This window comes from Martes martes (assembly GCF_963455335.1).
Source record: "Martes martes genome assembly, chromosome: 5".
Classification (NCBI taxonomy): domain Eukaryota; kingdom Metazoa; phylum Chordata; class Mammalia; order Carnivora; family Mustelidae; genus Martes; species Martes martes.
In genome coordinates this window covers 94,733,066-94,754,940 of record NC_137892.1, presented here as the reverse complement: position 1 = coordinate 94,754,940, position 21,875 = coordinate 94,733,066, and the positions used below count along the sequence as shown (strand labels likewise).

The window sequence follows — 21,875 nt, the reverse complement described above, 5'->3', positions numbered from 1 at the left end:
TTCCCCTCTATGCTAGTCCTCCTTTTCTAATAATTTTCTGAAATAATGAGTATCGGATTTTTCAAATGCTTTCCCTATATCTAGGGATACGATCATATGACTTTTCTACTTAAAATCACTACTGTCATGAAAGACATCAAGCCATTTCTAGTGGCAATCAAATTTCTAATTTTGAGATAATCCCAAATTACCGTGGTTCATTCTCTTTTATGAATACACGACTAAATTCAGTTTGCTAGTTTTTTCCTTAGGATCTGCACAACTATTTTTAAAACCTACCTTTCCTTTATAGCCTTCTTGCCAACATTTGGGTGTCAAGTATATTCTAGCCTCATAAATACATATCCCCTTTTTCTACATCCTGGAATAGTTCACGGGGGAACTTGAATTCAAGTGCTTGAACGTTAGTTAATACCCATGGATATCTGGCTCTGGTATCACCATTGTGGGAATATTTCTAGTTAAAAGTCTGATTCTATTTTTTTTTAAGATTTTATTTATTCATTTGACAGAGAGATCACAAGGAGGCAGAGAGGCAGGTAGAGAGAGAGGAAGAAGCAGGCTCCCTGCTGAGCAGAGAGCCCGATGCGGGGCTCAATCTCAGGACCTTGGGATCATGACCTGAGCTGAAGGCAGAGGCTTTAACCCACTGAGCCACCCAGGCGCCCCTTATTCTATTTCTTTAATAATAAGGCTAGTTGGGTTTTTAATTTCTACTTAAGTTCTAGAAAGTTTTATTTTACCTTCTTTTTTTTTTTAGTTGGATCATAAGACCTTTCAACTTTATTGGCAAAAAGAATTCTCTTATTTTAATGTCTGCAGTGATTATAGCTTTTTTATTTTTCATATCATGCATTTATTCTCTCTCCTCCCTGCCTTCCGCTCTCCAGTTTTATTCTCTTACAGAGATTTGTCAGCTTTATTAGTCCTTTCAAAGAAAGAGCATCGTGCACCCTTTCTGTGGTGTTTCTTGTTTCAACTTCACCCATTTCTTTTTTTACTGCTGTTCTTAATTATTTACTTTCTTCTGCTTTGTTGTGGTTTACTCCACTATTCTTTACCTACCTTTGTGAGTTGTATGTTTAATTCATTAACTTTGGGCCCTTTCTTCCATTTTAATGGAAATACTTAAGATGATGGATTTCCCTCTAATTTCCACTCTAGCTGCCTCTCACAAATTTTAATATGTACTGTTATTGTTCAGTTAGATTTTCACATTTTTTCCCTTCCACTCATGTATTATTTAGACAAGTGTTTAATCTTCAAACATGGGAGAGTATTTCTGGTCCCCTTTTTAAAACTGTTTACTTAACTGCATCAAGGGCAGTAACTTTGCAAGAACTGCCCTATGGTTTAGTATGTGGCAATCTTCTCAAACTCTCTTCGTGCACTTGAGGGACAGCGCTACTCCCCCTGTGCTGTGTGCATTCTGGCTTCTCTCTCCACTCCTTCTAGCTCCTTTCAGTGACATCTCATTTGCCCTGAAATCTATCCACTGATTTTGACAATTCTGATTACAATTCTTATTCCTAAGAAATGACACTTGGTTATTTTCCACACCATCAAGGTCATCTGTTACAGTCTTACTCTTTCTTCATATTTTCAACTCCCTTTTTTACATCTTACAATATACATTGTTTTTTTTTTTAATTCTGTATCTATTAATACCAGTATCTGAGGTTCTGCTTCTACTGGCTTTCACTTTGGTATCTTTTTAATTTTGTTAGGTATTTTTTACTTTTGACTGTGAGCTCATGTTCTGTGGATGGTAACCTGTCAAAATCATTTAAGACATATGCTGAAGATGGATTCCTCAAGGATGTGTTCAAAGTGCTCAAAGTGCTCAAAGTACTCAAAGTGCTACCAGCCAGGACTGCTTTAAACTGAATTCTTGGGACACCTGTGTGGCTCAGTGGGTTTGGCGTCTGACTTCGGCTCAGGTCATGATCCCAGGGTCCTGGGATTGAGCCTTGCATTGATAAAATCTTTAAAAAAAAAAATAAACTGAATTTTTGGTTTGAGGTTTTCTCAGCCAGCCTGCTTATGAGTTCAGCTGAAAACCCAGCTCTTGATTCTAGTTCTTAAAGGAGATATTTTGATCCTCTACCCAGCACCAAGGTTCTTCACTCTTCCCTGAAGGGAGGCAGGGCATATTTACTTCTATTCCACGCTTACACTAGGGTGTAGCTTTTGGGGGTCTCAGTTTAGGTGGAGGAGGGTTCCTAACAAAATGACATGTCCTGGGGTTGTCTCCTGTCCCCCTTAGGACCTCTTGAGGTCCTAAGAATCAAAGGTCAAGGTCACCTACATTGGGCAAATACATTCAAAGCAAAAGACAGCTTCAGTGTCCTGATTTTCACCTTTCACTAAATATTGAGATTCTTAGGAAATCTTCACTTTCCTGCCTTCTCACTGAGGTCAAAGATTATTTCAATGGTTTGTCCATCATTTTAAACGGTTTTAGGTGAGAGAGTCAGCTAAGGTAACTGGTCTCCCACACAGCCAGAAACAAAAGCCCACACAAATTGTTCTCTAGTTTTCACCTTATTGTTACCCACTCTTCCCAAAGTTGTAGGTAAATCTAATTACTTAGTTTTGATGAAAGAAAATAACTTGGTCCACCAAATCCAAGGCTTTCTAACGCAATTCATTTCAGCAAGAATTCACTGAACATCTCCTATTTCTCAGTACTACAGACCCACTGAGAACACAGCCACAGCCAACCCCAGCCCCAATGTGGCTGAATCATAGCTAACAGTGATGGTAACATGGGGTCTGCTCAGAAGGCTGGCCAGTACTCTGCTAAGCCTTTTTTTAAATGTATTTAATCTATACAACTGCCATATAGGATAGAATGATTACTACCATTTTAGAGGTAAGAAAACCTAGATACAGAAGTTCAGTAACGTGCCCAGACTAACACACCTGGTTAAGTTAGATCACACTCACAAGGTCTGGCTAACTCAATCTGCAAAACCACACACAGAGATTAGAGAGCTATTGTGACAGTCTGTGAGCAAGGCAAGTAGGGCCAAGTCCCCAGGAAATGGCAGCAGGAAATACTATAGAGCAGCCAACTTAGAGGTAGAATGGATGGTGGGATTCTTTGTACAATACAGTGAGGATTTTTCTTGCCCTTTTCTTTAATTCCCCACATTATGTGGTCATTGCACACTTACAATGGCTGTCCCACGCTGGATGGGCACTTCTCTTCTCTCCCAGAAGGTAAGAGGTCACCATCCCCTCATCCCCACGCAGACCCTGTGCATCTTGCCCTCTCACTGTTACCAATGATGTTTTCCCACTAAGTGTCACGCAGCCCTTTCACAGCACAGCAGCCAACGAATTGGGCATCATGGCTCCTGAAGACCAGGGGCCAGCCCTGGGAGCTGCTTGCAGCGCCGGCTCCATTAGAGGTGAGCTACATGGGTCTACCTCCTGCTTCTGCCGATGACGTGTGGGCGAAAGCAAGTGTGGGAGGGAGGATAAATCACAAGATAGTTTTTATGAAATGACTAATCAAGAAATAATGAGAACCCAATAACTACCAATAACAGAGGCAAGAGAAATAATAAAAATAATAAAGCAGAAAATGTACAAAGCAAACAATTAAGACTATTTTATTAAAACAATACTTGCTATTCAGCAAGCATTAATTCTCCCTATACAAGGGCAGTAACTGTTTATCATCTGAATTTTGCACATTACGAACATGACACAGAGAGAGTTAATAAGCTCCTGCAGGTTCTAGGACACTTTGGAGCCCAAATTAAAAGTTAGCCATGTTCACTCTCAGGCTGAGATGTCATCTCTCATTAAATTCTAAACCAGCTCAGAGAACACACCATGTTTATTATTTTTCTATACTATGTGGCTGATTCTAGAGGAGCCAAGAGAATCTTTGGAATAAATATACTAATTAAAAATACTTGAAAAATGTCTTTTTTTTTTAAGCTCAGTGGACCAAAATATATAAATCAGAACTATTCTGGTCTAGTGAATACTGTAAATGTATATTTAGATGTAACAAGTATCAGTGGGAAATATCCTTGGAAAGTAATTACTTTATAATATATGTGGAATGTCTTTTAAATACTTAAAGCAACTGATCCATTTTAAAGACATAACTTACACAAAGAGACACAAATATTAATTACCAAGCTGGAAATGCACTTGCACACTTATAGCCTAAAATGAATGTGTACAGATCAAGGCATAAATATCAGAAAAGTAGATATTTTAAGGACCCATGCCTAGATATCAGAGTTCTCAAGGAGTGCTAAGTATAAAGGATTACTTCAACCTTTACACTAAATCCCTATCTTTGACCCCTTCCCACCTGCTCACATCCAGCTCTACTGTGCTGTGATTAATAATATATCTGAGTATAAAACGGGCTGAAGACTCGAACGCCTACAAAGGCCACTAGATAATTTAATGAGTATTTTTCTTCTGGATGTCAGCCTGTTCTTATTTATTTTTCAAAACTGCATCTGACAACCTCAGCATCAAGGAGGCACTAGGAAGCAGTGTGGACTGTGGCAAAGAGGAGAACATGTGCACTCTCTAAGGACATAGCTGCTTATTCCAGCCCCCACTGTCACCATGAAGTCATGTGGGCCCAGGGTGACTAAAGCAGTTCACTCTCCAAAGTAATCTACTTGGATCTATATGTACAACGTCCTTCATTTTAAATATTGGTCAAGTATTCAACTTAAAATAGAAAAAAAAAATTAAAAAAAAACTTATGAAGGCCAACATTATGTAAGTCAAACAAAACATGACCATGAGCTGAATCTGGCCATTGGACCACCTGCTTGAGACTTGTCATACAAAACCAATACAGATTAACAGGACAGGAAACAACAAGTTTTGAAGAGGTGTGGAGAAAGGGGTACCTTCTTACACTGTTGGTGGGAATGCAAGTTGGTAGAGGCACTTTGGAAAACAGCACGGAGATTTCTCAAAAAATTAAAAATAGAGCTACACTATTGACCCTGCAATTACACTGCTGGGTATTTACCCCAAAGATACAGATGTAGTGAAAAGAAGGACCTTTGTACCCCAATGTTCATAGCAGCAATGGCCACAATCACCAGACTATGGAAAGAGCCAAGATGCCCTTCAACATACGAATGGATAAAGAAGATATTGTCCATATACACAATGGAATATTACACAGCCATCAGAAAGGATGAATACCCAACTTTTGTATCAACATGGATGGGACTGGAGGAGATTATGCTGAGTGAAGTAAGTCAAGCAGAGAGAGTCAACTATCATATGGTTTCACTTACTTGTGGAGCATAAGGAATAACATGGAAGACATTAGAAGAAGGAAAGGAAAACTGAATGGAGGAAATCGGTGGGGGAGATTAAGGATGAGAGACTCTGGACTCTGAGAGACCAACTGAGGGTTTTGGAAGGGAGGGGAGTGGGGGGTTATGTGAGCCTGGTGGTGGGTATTAAGGAGACCAGAGATTGCAAGGGGCACTGGATGTGGTGCATAAACAATGAATCTTGGAACACTGGGGAAAAAAAAGAATCTGTCTCAAATATTAGAAATGTCTGGCTGCCTCAGTCCAAAGAGCATGCGACTCTTCATCGTGGGGTCATAAGTTCAAGCCCCATTTTGGGTGTAGAGATTACTGAATAAATATTTTCAATATTAAAAGAAAAAACCAATATAGAACAGACATTGGGTTCAGGGGTCTTAGGAGAAGCCCTACGAAGGGGCTGACAGGCTTTATGAGTTCCCCAGGTAGGGTATGAGATGGTTCGGTGGAAGTTCCATGATGTCTTCAGGATCCAAAATGACCTTGGGGGATGCTAATGAGGAAAAGGGGTTTCAGTCAGTAATGGTGGGTTTAGGCATAAGCCAGTAGGCAGGAGAGGCAGGTATGGGAAAAAGTCTTTCCCAGCCCCTTCAACACCAGAGCAGAGCCCCAAACCCACCAGCATTCACAGGGTGCTGGGTGAGGCAGCCTATGGGCACCGTCTCCTACACCTACCATTCCCTGGACCCCAACCACAGTGATCACATAGTCTCTGCCATCTTGTCCCCTGGCCCACAAAACATACTCTCCCTCTGAACACCACAGAAGTGTGGGACAGGGAGAGCCTCACTGTGCCTGTAGCTCACAGTCTGTACTTGGGTTCGGGACTTGCACCCTAACCTCTGTTTGGGAGGCGTGGCCACAGCTTCCCAGTATCTGGCATCTGACGCACCCCATCTCCATCAGTCCTTCCCACTGCTCCCACTCCCATCACAAACGGCCACAGGGGCATCTGCTCTTCGCAAGCTCTTTAAGAGCAGACTGTTTAGAGACCTTAGAGATCTGCCTTATAGCTGAGAATCCTGGAGATGGGGGTCCTAGAGAGGCTACACCAGTGACATCATTACAGTGAGGGCCACTAGAAGGGCTTCCCACCAGCTGAAGCACCCCACCAGCCAGATTGCTAATCCTTCAAAAGCACATGCTTCCTCCTCTGAATAATAGAAGATCCCATAGCTGGCCACACTGGACGATGGAGAGGGTTGAAACAAATTAACTCAGCAAAGCTCATGCTGGGGCTTTAATGATGACATTGGTCACCATGTGCCCCCTCTCACTTGGTCCCTTCCCCACCAAACAGGAAAACAATATATGGAGAAGTATTTTAAACAAAAGTCAAAGCAAAGAATTTAACTAGAAAACTCAGCCAGAATATCCATCGCTAGGACATGCTGGCTGGGCACCCAGGACAACGCTAGACACTGTGCCTCTCTTGACAGAAGGGAAAACATGGCCCCAAGGATGGGGTGAAAGGGAAGGTACCAAAGAAACTAGCCGTGGAGAGCCAGGTTTATGAACCCTGCTCGGTCCACACGCCCCACCTCTGCTATCTGCTCACCAGAGGGCTTCAGACCAGTCACTTCACCTGCTCAAGCCTGTGTCCTCAGCTGGGAAAACGAGTTATCCCACAGGGACCTTCCAGATCTGCAGGTGGATCTCTAGGGTGATCCCATGAAGGGCAGTGCCAAGAAGCAAGCAGTACTGCACACGGAGGGCACAACCACCACCAGGCAGAGCATTCAGGCAGGCTGCTCAGTGGCGGGGGCGCAGCCATGAAGGCCAGCTGGAGGCCTGGCCCTCGAAACCAGAGAATGAGGGACCAGGATGGGGCAGTGCCCAGGCCGGAGCGCTAGAGAGCTCTCAGATCATCGCATTAGGGCTCGGCCAGCGGCAGCACGGCTCTCGCTCTATTGTGACCATCTCTGATCCGCGACACTGGCATCCTAATGGATCTGCCTGTCAGCCATGGATAAGCATGGAGCTAATAGACGTCAAACAGCATTTGCATTTCTGAGATGGCTTCATCTGCTCCCTCTCCCGGGACTCTCCAAACTGATATTTGAAATCTGGACAGATGGGTCTGCTCTTGGACAGCTCCTCTTCCAGAATCTTACAGGAAAGAAACAATTATTTAATTATTTCCTAAACAGACAGCCAGTGCTGAGCTTACTAAACAACAAGCCCAACCACGACCACAACAGGAAGCTGCTTCTATCCTGGGAAGGCATACAATTCCCTAAGAGACTTGTGCCCCTTGATGTTGCAGTAGCTTTCATTCATTTACTCAGAGCCCGCTTTGCCACGAATCATCTTGTTCATCAGCAGTGCTGCAGAAGGCTGTGAGTGAGCGGGACGCAGGAGGGCGTCGAGGAGGTGAGCATCCAGAATGGGGGCGAGGACCCAACTGCTCTGCTAGCTTTCACCCAAGCTCCCTCCTGGTGGAGACGGCAGGGTCAGGATGGAGTTCTCAGTTTGGATTTCAATTCCCGGGACCTCTAGCTGACAGAAAATGCTGCAGAGTTGTCTGGGGAACATCTGCATTTGGGGCTCACTCTAATACAGTCCCCGACACAAGGTAATGAATGTATTTTCTGGCTTTCTCTGGCTCTATTTTAAACTGTCATCATTTTAAACCATGAAACATGTCAAGTGATAATTAAACCTCACCACAGACAGGTACTGTGGAAATGATTAACTTTTACCATTTCCCCCACATACATTTTGAATATTCTGAATCCCCACAGTATGGGATCATTACATTGACGGATGAGAAAAGTTGTCTTTATAATGATTTATTTTTAAAAGAACCAAAACAGGACTAAAAACTCTGTAGTTCTGCACTGGGTTTTAATTCAAATACTCCTGCCATAAGCTCACATCAAGAGAGGAAGTGTAGCGGGAGGGAGGGGCTCTGACTGAGGGTCATCACCTCCAGCCCTGCCCCAGCGGGCTGTGGGACCTGGGACATGCCCCCGGCCACCTCCAAGGATTGGTTTCCTCATCTGTCAGACACCCATGCTGATCTCCTCCTTCTGCTTAGCTCAAAGGTTTTCATGAATGAGGACATGAAATGACAGATGACAAAGCTCATTGAGAGCAAAAAGCAGCCTACTAACACTATGCAATAGAAGATGCTCTTATTCTAAATTCTGTATACAAGGCCAAGCGGTTTGCTAGCACAGCTTTACACAACTGCAGTTCGAAAAAAAAAAAAAAACAAAAAACCTCAACTCATTTTATTTTCACCTGAAGTTTCTAAGCATGAGATTAGATCTGACCCTATCAGACAAATGTCCCCTCTTAGCCATAGGACTCCCATTTTGTGTCCAAATAGGCAGCGACTCACACAAATGATAAAAATTCAAATGCAGCAGCCAAGCAGCTGGATGGGAATGCTGCTTCCAGCAAAAAAAGAGAGCAAATAACTGCTAAAATTAGTAAAACAAACAGATTGAAATGTATTTTTACTCTGACAACTCATTTTCCAGACCTGTGATTTTTTTTTTTCTTTAAGGCATATTTCTTCCGAACGTGGAGGTCCCTGTTTCTCCCTGGCATCAGCAGACATAGGAGGTCCAGTCACCTGGACCCCACAGGCATTTCAATTGCAGAATGATGACTCCATGTTTGTGAATATGAACAGTTCAATCACCATTGGACAAACAATGCTGCATTTCCATGGAGAATGTGCTTTCCTGATGGGCCTTGGTTGAGCCCATTTAAATTCTTTGGTCAATTTCCTGTTGAGTTCAAAGGATTCCCCCATCTTTCGTCTATTTACAAAATACAGTTGCAATGCCCATATCAGAGGGTGCTCATGAGAATTAAGGGAAAGACTGGAAGTGAAAAGATGTCCATTAAAAACTCTTCCAATCTAGGGAATTTGTATGAAAGCAATGAAGTAAGGCTTTGACCATAAATTAATATATGGACAATCGAGAAGCCTTAGTAAAAGGTAGCTCTTGATCGAGAGCTCTGGTTATACGTGAAGTCCAGGTTCCCCATCTCTGTCTGTGGTCCCTGCCCTGCCACAATGCCATCACAAGCAGCTAGCACAGTGAGTGTGCCCCCCCCCCAACCTCCTTCCCAAAAAAGAACAGGATCTCTAATGAAAAATGGAAAATAAAGCTTGTTAGAAGCCTTGCGGAGGCAAGCACTGAAGTTTCCTTCAGGGGAGAAGCTGAACCTTAGCTTTGATCCTTCTGCCTCTGGCTGAAGGGCTCAAGAAAGGAGGGTATGGTGGGGGTCTCAAGGAATAGCAACCCTCCCACAGACAGTGGCAGTGGAGGCTCGATGCACCTTAGCAGGTCATGGCAAGTATCACCATGGGAGTGGGGAAAGAGCAAGATAAGCCATTGTGGGAGGCAGCTGAAGCGAAAAACAAAGAAGGCAAATGTGCCCTGTCACCAGGAGTCTGGGTGCAGATGCATGCTCCCTCGCAAGCTCCTGTGACTTCTGCTCAGCAGAGTTGTATCTCAGCCTTGGTTTTCTTCTCCAGAAGACAAGAGACATGCCTTCCCCAGAAATGTTGGGTGAACGCTGGCTAAGCTCATCCTACCTGCAAGGTACTCCAAATCCTTTGGGAGTAGGTACTGGGATAGACACTCAGATATGGAATGATCAAGTAAACGCTAATACACAGAGTGGATCTTGTTTACCTTCCTGCACGCATGTGTCCTAACTGGGGAGAGGCCCAGTTGTCCTTTGGGGATCCACTACCCCCCCACTCTCTCTCATGCCACCTTGACTGCAGGGGCTTGGCCTAACCTGTGTGGAGCCCAGGATCACAAAGCAGCCCACCAGGCTCATCATGGATTCAGGTGGCGGCACATGACCCCAGCCCGTCTCACCCAAGGGGATCTTCGCATGGCTGCAGGAAATACCAGCTCAGAGGCACTCTCTCTTCCATAGGATGTGGAGACATACATGGGGAGAATGGACTTACCATGTAGGGGAATCAACTAGAAGGGGGTGAAAAGAGAAACCAGGTCCTCGTGCCCTATACCAAGTGTGCCTGAGGCCAGCACCCTCACCCCTCACCCCCTTCCTGACTATCGAATTACATAAGCCAATAAGATCCTCTGTTTGAGCTGGTAGCTAATTTGCGATTTGCAGCCACATGTCCTCACTGACAGGGAATGCCATTAAGAGTCAAAAGGGAACCCTTCGTCAATATAACCATCCTCTGCAGAAAAGACCCTCAGACTTTGCCTCTACCAAAACATTCAGTGAGTTGTTCTCACCAAGAGAACATTCTCCCATAATGGTCTACACTGAGCAAACCCTTTCACACTTGGTTGTCAGCCCATCTGTGAGATGCCTGGCCAGGGGCCAACACACCCAGGTGGCCTTTCTGTCTAAAAGATGCTTGTACATCTCCTCAGCTGACACATTCATTGATGTGTGTGCCCTGTAAGGGCAAGGACCACACCCTGTCCTCACTGCACACCCAGGAAACTCCAATCCACCCAAGGAAACTTCTATTAGCGTCCAATAAACCCTGGAGAAACCCTAAGAATGGAACTTAATTTCCACAGGAGCTATTTCTCCTTGGGAAGTAGTAATTACCAAATGAGGCTTCAGACGTTGCTTCAGAAACACTGCAAGGGTGACACGGTAGTTGAAAGGCTGGGAACTCCCCAGGGGCTCCAAGAGACTAAGACAGGTGGGCAGTGGTCAGCCTACACGCCCGGGAGAATAGCAACAGTGCCATTTGACCATGCTGACCATACTCAGACCCTCCCTCTGTTGACTGTCCCTGTGCCCCCGAAGGCTACATGTCACTGTCTGGCTCCCACGGAACCAGAGGCCAGTCAGAACATGCTTATTTCTGTGACAAATGTTCTCTGACTTCCTGGTGAGCACAAGGCAAGCTAATAAGCTTCCCTCATGCAACAGCCAACAATTTGCAAAAAATTTTCTACATGCAGACCCTGAAGCGTTTCTTGGAATCCAGTGGCAGCCTTGGCCGGGAAAGGTAAGTGACAGAGGGAGCAGAGAACCATGGGGTGGGCTGCCAAGCACAGGCTCTCCTTATCCGGCCTGCCTGATGTGCAAGTGCCACCACCACCCCTGCCCCCTCCCACCCCAGACACTGTGGCTCATTCACCAAGCATAGCACTGTCACTAGAGGACGTACATGAAGCCCTCACCACAGCCCCAGGAGACCAAGAGACTGATGGCTGGGTAGCAGGGAGCTCCCAAAAGCGAGTGGGACCAGAAGAGAGAGCACTGGCAAGCCTCACTCATTCTGATGAGAAGTCTCACCTTGCAGATTATTTCTAGTTTTGGCTCTGTTCCCACTGAAGTGGAGAGATTAAACATTTGTTAAGAGAACAACACTATCTGAAAATAGGAAGGCAGGTTTTTTTTTTTTAAAGAGAGTTTTAAAAAGATGAATTAATTCTCATGACAAGAAGAGAATTAGAACATAATGGTCAGTTGGACTCTGTACCTCATTTCCTAATAAAGAAAGACTGCTCAGCAGCAATGAGACAAAAGAGACAGAAACAAATGCCTTTTAAGTCACAGATAATTAACCCCAGAGGCTTGCCGATGGCACATGAATATTGCTAGGGCGAATGGCTTAGCAAGTTTGAAAAGAGCTTCAGTGTTTATATGGAGAAGACATTTCAAGGCTTCCTGAAAAGCAGAGACTCCTTCTGGATGATGGGCCGGGAAAGGGGCAAAGATGCCAGTGTCAACCTTCACTGTGGGGCCTTGGAGAAGAGAGGAGAGCCTCTAGGGCAGGGACAGACCTCGGCAGGGAGGGAGTGCCATCACGGTGGGCCAGCTCAGTGTGCTGCAGGGCAGGGCTGTCTTGTGAAGGGCTTACCTCACTGGCCCTGGTTGGCACCCTTTGGGTGTTGTGACTTCTTAGACTACCCAGCTCTTCCCCGACAAGTTCCACGTCGGGATCTTATTCCAAGTGTGCCGTCACATCCCCGAGGAGACTCTGTGACAAGCACAGCCCGGGTACGGGGCTTCCCTGCCCCGCCCAGACCTACCGAGGCCCTACCATGGAGATCTTGCTCACCTGCACCAGCAGCTTGTCAGTACCAGCTAGCAGAGGGACCCACAAGTCCCCAGAAAGAGCATAGCAGCTCTCTGAGGACCTTTGTTAAGGTGAGTGAGCCTTCCAAGAGCGCTGGTGAGAAGAAGCAGCACAGCAGATAGGACAGGAGGATCTGGAGCTGTGGACCCAGAGCCAAACAAGCCGGCAGCCCCCATACCTGTGATTCTGCCTTATGTTAAGTGGGTATGTCACATCAAGCCAGGTCGGCCCTGGGATGTAGCAGGCATCTAATGCTTCTTCAGGGTTTGCTGTGTATAAGGCACCTGGGAGGCCAGAGAGAAGGGCCTGGCTCCCTGCCCTCCCAGGGCTTGCCCTACACAGCAGCATGACAGCTGGCCCTTGAGCACAGGCCATAACTGCCTGTGCCGTGTCCTGTGGTGCTGAGACCCTGGGCAGGGAGTTATACACGTGCAGTTCTAACAGCAGCACAGGCAGCTGCCATCATCAGCCCTGAGATGCAGTAAGCAAGGTCCTGCTGCTTCCAGATCTCTGGGGACAGCTGAAACTGCCCAGGCACTAGGAGGGAACAACCACTCACCCAGAGCCTGGCAGACCTTTGATCAAGGAAGATCATGTACAGAGGCAGAAATGAGGACTCGGGCTCACTCAGGCTATCTCAGTCTACCACTAATCTTTCTAGACCCAGGCACTCAGAATTATCTCGGGGAAGCTCAGGGAACAGAAGCGTGGGGTGACCCACAGCCTGAGACTCCTCTGGCTAATGCCATGCATGATCCTTGGCAGAGACCCTTGTCCTCAGTCCTTGAGCTTTACTCTGATGGAGTAACTGAAGGGATGGTAACTATGACACTCAAGGACAGTTCTCACCCCAGTGCCCAGGGAACCTTAATCTGGGGAGAGAAATTTTATGTGTGTTGCTCTTAAGTTCTTAAAGACACCACCAAGAAGAGATTGGTGTTTCTTCTGACTGTGAAATGAAAGAATTCGAGCAAAAAGTTCAAGACTCTAACAGAAGAGAGGATGGGAACAGGCGAATTTCAGATAACTCCTCACGGTCAACAGGCCACAACATGCAAGGTCACATACAAGTCTGGCTGGAGACAGAGGGAGGGGCTTGGTGACTGGAGACATTTGTCACTCTAGGTCTAAGGCCAGATCTACATGGGCAAGATAGAAAGAGCCATAATGGAGACTATCAACCCCACCAGGCACGGATGCCAAAGAGGGAAAGTGGGGGGAGAAGCCTTTTATCAGTGGTGCTTGCAGCCAGAGCCACCCCTGGATTCTCAAGTTTCATGAGACTTTCAGGCTTTAGCCAGGGCAGACTGGCTTGCTGACTGTGATTCAGGGTTGGGAATAATGGTCTGTACTATTACAATGCCCTTTTCTCTAGTAAGACTGAGGAACATACCCCAAGTCAGCCTGTGAGTAAGTAAAGAGGTAGGAGTCAACTGCCTACCAATCCGTCATGCTCACAACTGGGTGTCAGATTGTTGTATCCAACCAGAACACACCAGCCAGCTGTGCCACTCACTTCCCACTCAAGCTGGGGCAAGCAGGAACAATATAGTTTTCCAGCTGCTGAAAAATGGTGGTGCCACCCAGAAAGAGCCCATTTCTGTGGGGCTAGAAGTAGAAAGAGTTTGATGTCACTCTTACCTTTTTGAGGCCCAGGGTCTATAGGAGAGAACCAGCAAGCTCCCCTGTACATGAGAGTGAGGGTAGAAAGGTGACGGTAACTTCATCTCTTTGCCCAGATGGCAGTCTTGATTTGAAAAGGACCTACTACCCCAGCACTGCCAAATGTGGGTGGCTGCCTTCTAAATTCCCTGCATCTGCAGCCATTAAAGAAGTTACCTCAAAAGAAGCTAGGAGTTTATCAATCCGTTTTATGGAAGAGAGTCAGCCAGATTGCACTATACCAAGACAGATTACGAAGGCAACTGAGAGATCCAGAAAACATCTGCTAAACAAAATCAGAATTAATGGTAAACAGAACGCAATTCTTGATAGCTGAAGTTCACCCAGATGCAGAGAACTATAAAGGGGCTATTAGAGGCAGCTGCCAATTAAGGGCTAATTCCAAAGGTTTTCAGAAAGGGAGGCTCTAGTCACACAGCAGGGGAAGGGGGGGTGGGTGCTGGCAGGTCATGTTTGTTTAGGAGATTTGCATTGCTAAGGAGTCAGAGCCACCATGGGGGTGTGACTGTCACTCCCTCTCTCAGTCTTCTTCCTTCCTGGAAGACAGCGCATCCCTGCTCTCAGGTCTCCCTCACATCCTGCCAGAAGCCAGGCCAACCTGGCCTGGACTAGAACCTGTGAGAGAGCCATCCCTGGGAGGCTGGATCATGCAATAGGGCACTGGTACCCACCCCAAAACTCACAGCCTCTAATCATAACGCAGTCGCAGACATCTGGAATGGTGTCTAGATCACTGCATGTTCCGAAGAGATGGCTGACAAGGGCTGAATTATCCTGGCCGCTTGGCTCAGCTCACTCAAGTGTTCTCTCAGGGCTGTAATTCAATGTGATGGAATCAGTTAGAGAAAAGTACTGGTCTGAGCAGATGAATTCTGGCAGTCACAATCAGCACCAGCCCTGAGTGGACACGGGAGTGTCTCAGAGAGGTGAGGTTGGCACCTTTGGCTGAAGCCTTAGAAAAAGTTGAAATTAAATTGAAGGTGTCTGGAGGGAGGTAAAAATACACGTGCAAAGGAAAGGAGATGAAGATGCAACCATCTGTCCTTCCCCAGGCAGCTAGCACGGGTGGCTCCCAGGGCTCAAGGACTGAAGGCAGAAGGGCTTGGTGACTGGGGCAGGCATGTACCCTTCCCAGAAGACATCCTACCAGTTGTGCAGTCCTGCCACACTCACTGGTACGACATATTTCCCTCCAGGTTCCCCTGAGAGCCCCAGCCCTAGTGTAACTTGTCATCAAATAACCCCTAGACAGTTTTCTTCCAAGAGTCCCTCTTAGCTCTCTAGCCTTGGCAATGGGCATGAATGGGCAGAAGAACATACACAAGAGAGGATCAGTGCATGAAAGGGACATTGGTCCAGAGGGAGTTCTTGTTCCCACAAATTAGCATGGAAAGGAAGGAAGATGCTCTCCTCTTGTCCTGTGTTGCTAAGGGTAAATGCTCTCTGCAAACTTGAGAACTGAGAAGTTATTCTCATTATCACCATGTCACCATCCTGTCCATGCAAAGCCCATGGAAGTTACTGGACCAACATCATAGGCTCATCCTGGGCATTGAGGATGCACTCCCTCTGCTTGAACTCCCTGGAGCAGACCTTGCAAAGGATCCTACATGGAAGGCCAGCCCCAAGACGATCGAATACATAAGATTAAGACACCACGGAAAACTAAATTTGGGAAATGCAGCATATCACACCCCCTTTTGGGAGTCACACTTAGCATCTTAAAGGTCGAAAAGGTTCTGCAGTACAAGTCTCAACAACTAACTCAATACCGAGTCCAGCACTGGCCAAGTGGATTATTTTCCTAGGGCTGCGACTATAAAGTCCACAAACTCCAACCCCACTGTGGTCTATCCCGGACTCCATTCCCACTATTTTGAGTCCCTCTCACTTCTCACTTCACAGACTTAGTCAACACTTCCCAAAAGTCACATAGGATGAGCTTGTGGCTGGTCATCCATTTGTATCACTGAACCTGAGACGGAGAAGATACTCCTCAGTCAGATGTAGTCTGAAAACAAAAAATGGGAAGACATCTTGGATTGTGTGACCCAGAGGCTTCCTCCTCCAGACCTCGCCAAACTCTCCTGGGCCTGATAAACTGGGCAGAAAAATTCAGTGTTACTTATTTGCTCCTCTTTGCAACTGCAAAATAACCCTAAGTGTTTGTTGAGAGACAATAACGTCTTATTTTCATCTGTAGGAATAATCGCTTATTGAAATATTTAGAGCATTTCTATAATTTTTATACTTGTACACTCTTCTGGGAAAGAAAAAACCACCCCATCATTCAAGCAAGTGAATTCTCAGGCCTGAAAATACTTGGAACCAAATCTGCAAGGTCCCACTCCTTCTTTCCTTCCGGCCACGTTATAAGCACTGACATTAAGGCACTAAGTATTTCAGGAACTCTCCAACACTCAACTTTGACAGAAACAAGCAAGAAAGACATCAGTTCACAATGGGGGAAAAAAAATGTTTATGTGCTGTCAGGACAAATTTGCTGGTACAAACTCAAAGCATACACTCCCAGTCAGCCAGCTGTGAGAGCTGCTACTTCCAAAGACGAGAAGGTTATGGATGAGTAGAGCACAAGTCAACCACACCTTTGTTCATCCTCCAATGGTGTCAGTTTTCAGTGGACTTGGAGCCAGAGGTCCAATCCAGCCTTTTAAGGCCTCTGAGCAAATATACACATGGTTCTTTCATACCCCAGCCTTAGTATTTAGAGACCTTTCTAACGCAAGGAAAGTAAGATTCCAGAATAGTTAGGTTGATATGTGATTCCATAATGCAAATTAATTCCCAACATTCATACTCGGGGCTACTGACATGAATTAAATAATACTCAAAACCAAACTTCATGCCAACTTTTCTGCTCAAGGCTATTTCTTTCCCATTTACACGATCATCAATAAGAAACATGGCCTCCTGGCTCCACCATATCCATCCAACTTCATTTGGTTTTGAGATCGACACAATGCAGCTTACCCTACAGATGCAGTTCACAGGACGCCGAGACCAAATCCAGAGACCATGGCAAATGGGAATGGAAGCCACAAAGTTTATCCCAGAGCCAGATTACCCAGCTCCTTTGAACCCAGGGTTCAAGCCCCATGGGTAGCACCAAACAACCAGGTGGACTAGTTTACCAATACACTGAGTATGCAAGGCTTGGGTCTCTCAGCTCTAGAAACATAATTTGATAACATGGCCATTCTAGGTCTTTCATTGTGGGGCTTAAAAGAAGAACTAATCAGGAACCAAGGACGTATTACATTTAGAGGTTGATGTGGAATTTGCTCACACCTTTTAGATCACTACTCTTTCTGGAGACAATGCTATGGAGAAGTTTGTTGTTAAGGCTGAAACCAAAGACTCCAGACCAAGAACTCACTTTGATTCCCGACTTCCTCCTCCTAGCCCTGCAATAAAGAGATGATTGGCAAAGATGCCCCACACCATAAAAAATACATCTATTTGACAGTTGGTGTTGCTGAAAGTAAGGGAAACTTCAATTTCTAGGGAAAGGTTTCAGAAATCACCACCCATGCATACTTATGTCAGAGACCGAAAAACAAACGTGCTAGAGGAACTGGCGGTGAAAATGAACATAATGGACTTGTTGCAAAAGGGACATTAATTGGTTATTTCTATTTCAGCTTAGCGAAAGCTGTAAAAATCTAATTACAAATATTTTTCACAGTGGCACCTTCTCCCAGTTATTGAAATACTTCAAATCATAAACCATTTTTTATTGTTGATGTTGTTTTTGCTGGATGAAACCAAACAATTACTTCAAACTCCACTCAAAAATAAGGCTTCTGTCCAGACCACAGATATGATTGTGAAGAAGCCAGGTCCCCAGACTCCCACTTCGGATAGTTGAAGTAGAAGACACAGTTCTCTCAAACAGCCCTGGATTTCAATTCTTACAGTCATTCAAGGCAAGTACCAAATAGTCAGCACCCAAAAAAGGCCACATGAAATTTGAAAGAACAGGCTGCCCACGGTCTGAAGTTCATGTTAGCTTCAACAAACTACTTCCAAAATGTCAACACTGAGAACGAAATGGGTATGAATGCATTTTCCCTACCTTCTCTTCTTGCGACTTCAAAGCTTCTGGACTCCTGAAAGAAAAGAAAGAGTTTGTGTTTTTGAAGAATAATTCACATGTACAGATACTTGCAAAAATCTCACCTCTGCTAGCCATTTATTCACAAAATGATGAACAATTTCATAAAAACATGACATTCAGCAATGTTGGGTCTACTAAACTCCCAACACACACACACACACACACACACACACACACACCAGTAAAGGTAAACAACTTGTTGTTTTGGGGGCTTAATCAAAAAATACATTATTAATCATTCAAGGGTTTTTTGTGGGGTTTTTTTGCCATAGGAGGGCCAGAGGAAAAGGGAGAAAGAGAATCTTAAGCAGGCTGCATGTCTGATAGGGAGCCTATGTCAGGACTCAGTCTTATAATCCTGAGATCATGACCTGATCCGAAATCAAGAGTCAAACACTTCAAGACTGTGCCACCCAGGTGTCCCAATCATTCAGTTTTTAATGAACAGAGACAACTCTCATGGTCTTCTTCCTTATGTGGAATCTGGACAAGTACCAAGTGTGAAGGAAGACCCTGACCTGGGCTGATACCACGTCTTCCACCTAGACTGCAGGTACTATAGGGCTTGGGAAAAACACAAGCAGTTAGGAGTCAGAATGATCTGACCTGCAGTAGGTTATGGTTTGTGGGGCCATAATGAAGACCACCATTGCTCCTGAGTGGGTCACTGGCGTGATCTAGTGATTGACTGTGCTCAACTCACTTGTTTCCAAAGGGTGGGATCTTACAATCTGGACAGCCAGTCCAGACCAGTGGACTAAATTAAGCCTTTGGGTATTTGTTTTTTAAATTCATTTCTACCTCCCCGCTTGTATAGGGCAATAAGCAAAGTGTTTGAGAAGTTATATAAGCAAAACAGACAGAATTCTTCCATTGAAAACATTCATAGCTGAAAAAAAAAGAAACATTCCTAGTTGAACAGGAGGCCACAGAACAAACACAAATTACTGAGAAGTAAAGGGGTGGTTTTACCTTGAAAAATACTAGTATATTCATATTCAGGTAAATACATAAAGGAAGGGGTTTTTAAAAGAGCCTTTGAAATAGCACTGCAGAATGTGCAGGCTTTTAGGCAGGAGTAAGGGAGGGAGGGTTCACCAGGAAGAGAGAAATGCTTAAGAAAAGGCAGGGTAAGGGGAGAGAACAGGGTATGCTCATGAAGGAGGAAGAGACCCAGTGAGAAGTAATAGGAGGGAAAAGCTGGAAACATACGCTGTGGTTTCACAACTAATCAAAAGTACCTACAATTCATCATCAATAACCAGTTTAGGATACAAAGTCTAATATCAAGAAAAAGTTGAAAATCCATGCTGGCAACCAAAGAAAAGAGCATAAAGTACCTAACAAGCTTGGGCCAACTTCTTGCCATCATGACAAAGAGGACCATTCAGCACCAGCACTTCTGTAGCAAATGGCATGCGTCTTTCACAGTATCAGTATTCTTGTCTAGTATCCTTTGGGGTCAGGAAGCAGAAGCAATATGAGGGATGAAACTGAGGAGGCACTTGAAAGTGTATCCCCTCCCCTGCCCCAAATTACATTCTCTGACTGCCACTTCTGTAATGAGTCAAAAGCCCAAGTGGAAACCAATAGAAGACACATGCTATAGGCCTGCAGCTCATCAGCACAGCACAGTTAGTGAAATGAGCTTCTAGAATGCTGGTTCCTGAAGAGGGACCACTGAGAGCACTAAGTGTTATGAGAGCCAAGTAAGCTGCAAGGCACATCACTGCACAAAGCCAAGCCCACACTGCTCCTCAGCTCTTTGCTACAGGGGCAGGCACCACATCCCTGGAAGTAACCAGTATTTCTGGAACAGGCAAAATTCATAGGCAACTTATACACTGCAAGAAGAAGACTTTAGGGATGTCTTACTGCAACTGTATAAAACTTGTAAATTAAGAAAAGGGGACATCTGCATTATGTTGTATCTTCTTATCTAACAACATGGTATTTCTCATCATTTGTTCAAGTCTACTTTCATTTCTTCCAAGAGTATTTTATAATTTTCCTGTATGTATTCTGAATATTTCTTTTGTAGATTTTTTGTTATCATAAATAAAATTTCTCTTTCATTATATCTTCTAACTACTTTTTATTTCTATGTATGAGTGCAACTGGTTTTTATATATGGATTTTTAACCAGCCACTTGACTGAATTTCTTATTCCGTTGATTCTTTCGGGGTTTCCTTTTATGTATTTATATAATCTTCAAATAGCAATTTTATCTCTTTCCTTCCCTTTCTTAGGTTTCTCATGTCTTTCTCTTATCTTATTGCTTCAGCTAATTCCTCTATCTAATGTTAAATGTTGTGGAAACTTGGCATGCCCATGGGCATACTGGTCTTGTATCTGACTTTAAGAAGAAAACCTTCAGTGTTTCCTTACTAAGGGAAACAAAATGCTGGCTTTTGGCTCAAGGTATGTCCACCATATTAATGAAATCCATGCACGATTTACTGAGTCTTTTTGAAATAAATGGATGTTCTAGCTTGGCCTTTTACTTGTTTCTTTACTGACCATTTCCCTCCACTGGAACGTGGGATGGAATGGCACCAATATCTTTTTCATTCTTGCTTCCCCAATGCTATCCTCAACGCTGTAAGAAAGCAGACATTCAATGCTTGTTAGATGAATAAAAAATGTGTGTTGAATTTTATCAAATACTTTTCCTGAATTTAAGGAGATTTTCATGATTCTTTTTCTCCTTAGATCTATTAGAATTCTCTTTAACTCTAGTAGAATTCATGGTATTCACCTATCTCTGTACTTCTGGAATAAGCGTTTCTTAATCATGATACACTTACTAAAAAATATTGATGGATTCTACTTGTAATGATTTTTAAATATGTTTTTTACATTAATATTCATAAATGAGATTGCTCTATTATTTTTGGGTGCCATTTTTTCTCAGATTTAGGAATTAAAATGATACCAGCTTCATATAATGAATTCAGAAGTTTTCCTTTTACTGTGCTCTGAAATAGTTTAAATAAGTGGAATTAACTGATCTTTAAAAGGTCTCTTCAACTTCATTTCTCACATATTGATTAAAAGGTGAAATAAAAGGTCAAAGAAGGTTAAACTTGTCCAAGTTCTCACATATTGGTCAGTGGCCAGCTGGGATTTAAATTTCAAAGTTAACACACATAACAAAGTTTATGCATATCTCTACTTAATTCATGAGGTAGTGTGAAATCAGATGAGAGATACTTCTACTTCAGGCTATGAGAGAAGAATTTGCATTAGACTACCAATCCTTTTGCTAAAAACAACTATAAAAGTTTGATTTAAAAAAAAATTTTTTTTAGGGGCGCCTGGGTGGCTTAGTGGGTTAAAGACTCTGCCTTCAGCTCAGGTCATGATCTCGGGGTCCTGGGATCCAGCCCCGCGTCGGACTCTCTGCTCGGCGGGGAGCCTGCTTCCCTTCCTCTCTCTCTGCTTGCTTGTGATCTCTGTCAAATAGATAAAATCTTTAAAAAAAAAAATTTTTTTTAAAGATTTTATTTATTTATTTGACAGAGACCACAAGTAGGTGGAAAGGCAAGCAGAGAGAGAGAGAGGAGGAAGCAGGCTCCCCGCCAAGCACAGAGCCCGATGTGGGGCTCCATCCCAGGACCCCGGGATCATGATCTGAGCCGAAGGCAGAGGTTTTAACCCACT

General features: G+C 44.3%; 1 protein-coding gene across 2 annotated transcripts in view; it reads right to left on the bottom strand.

The window, feature by feature from the left end:
* FSTL4 (follistatin like 4) overlaps positions 1-21,875 on the bottom strand; it is a 407,996-nt gene that overhangs the window by 343,420 nt on the left and 42,701 nt on the right. For both annotated transcript variants that reach the window (XM_080804096.1, XM_080804095.1), the window contains exon 3: positions 18,170-18,203. In XM_080804096.1, the coding sequence (XP_080660222.1) occupies positions 18,170-18,203 (34 nt within the window). The remainder of the gene's footprint in view (positions 1-18,169; positions 18,204-21,875) is intronic.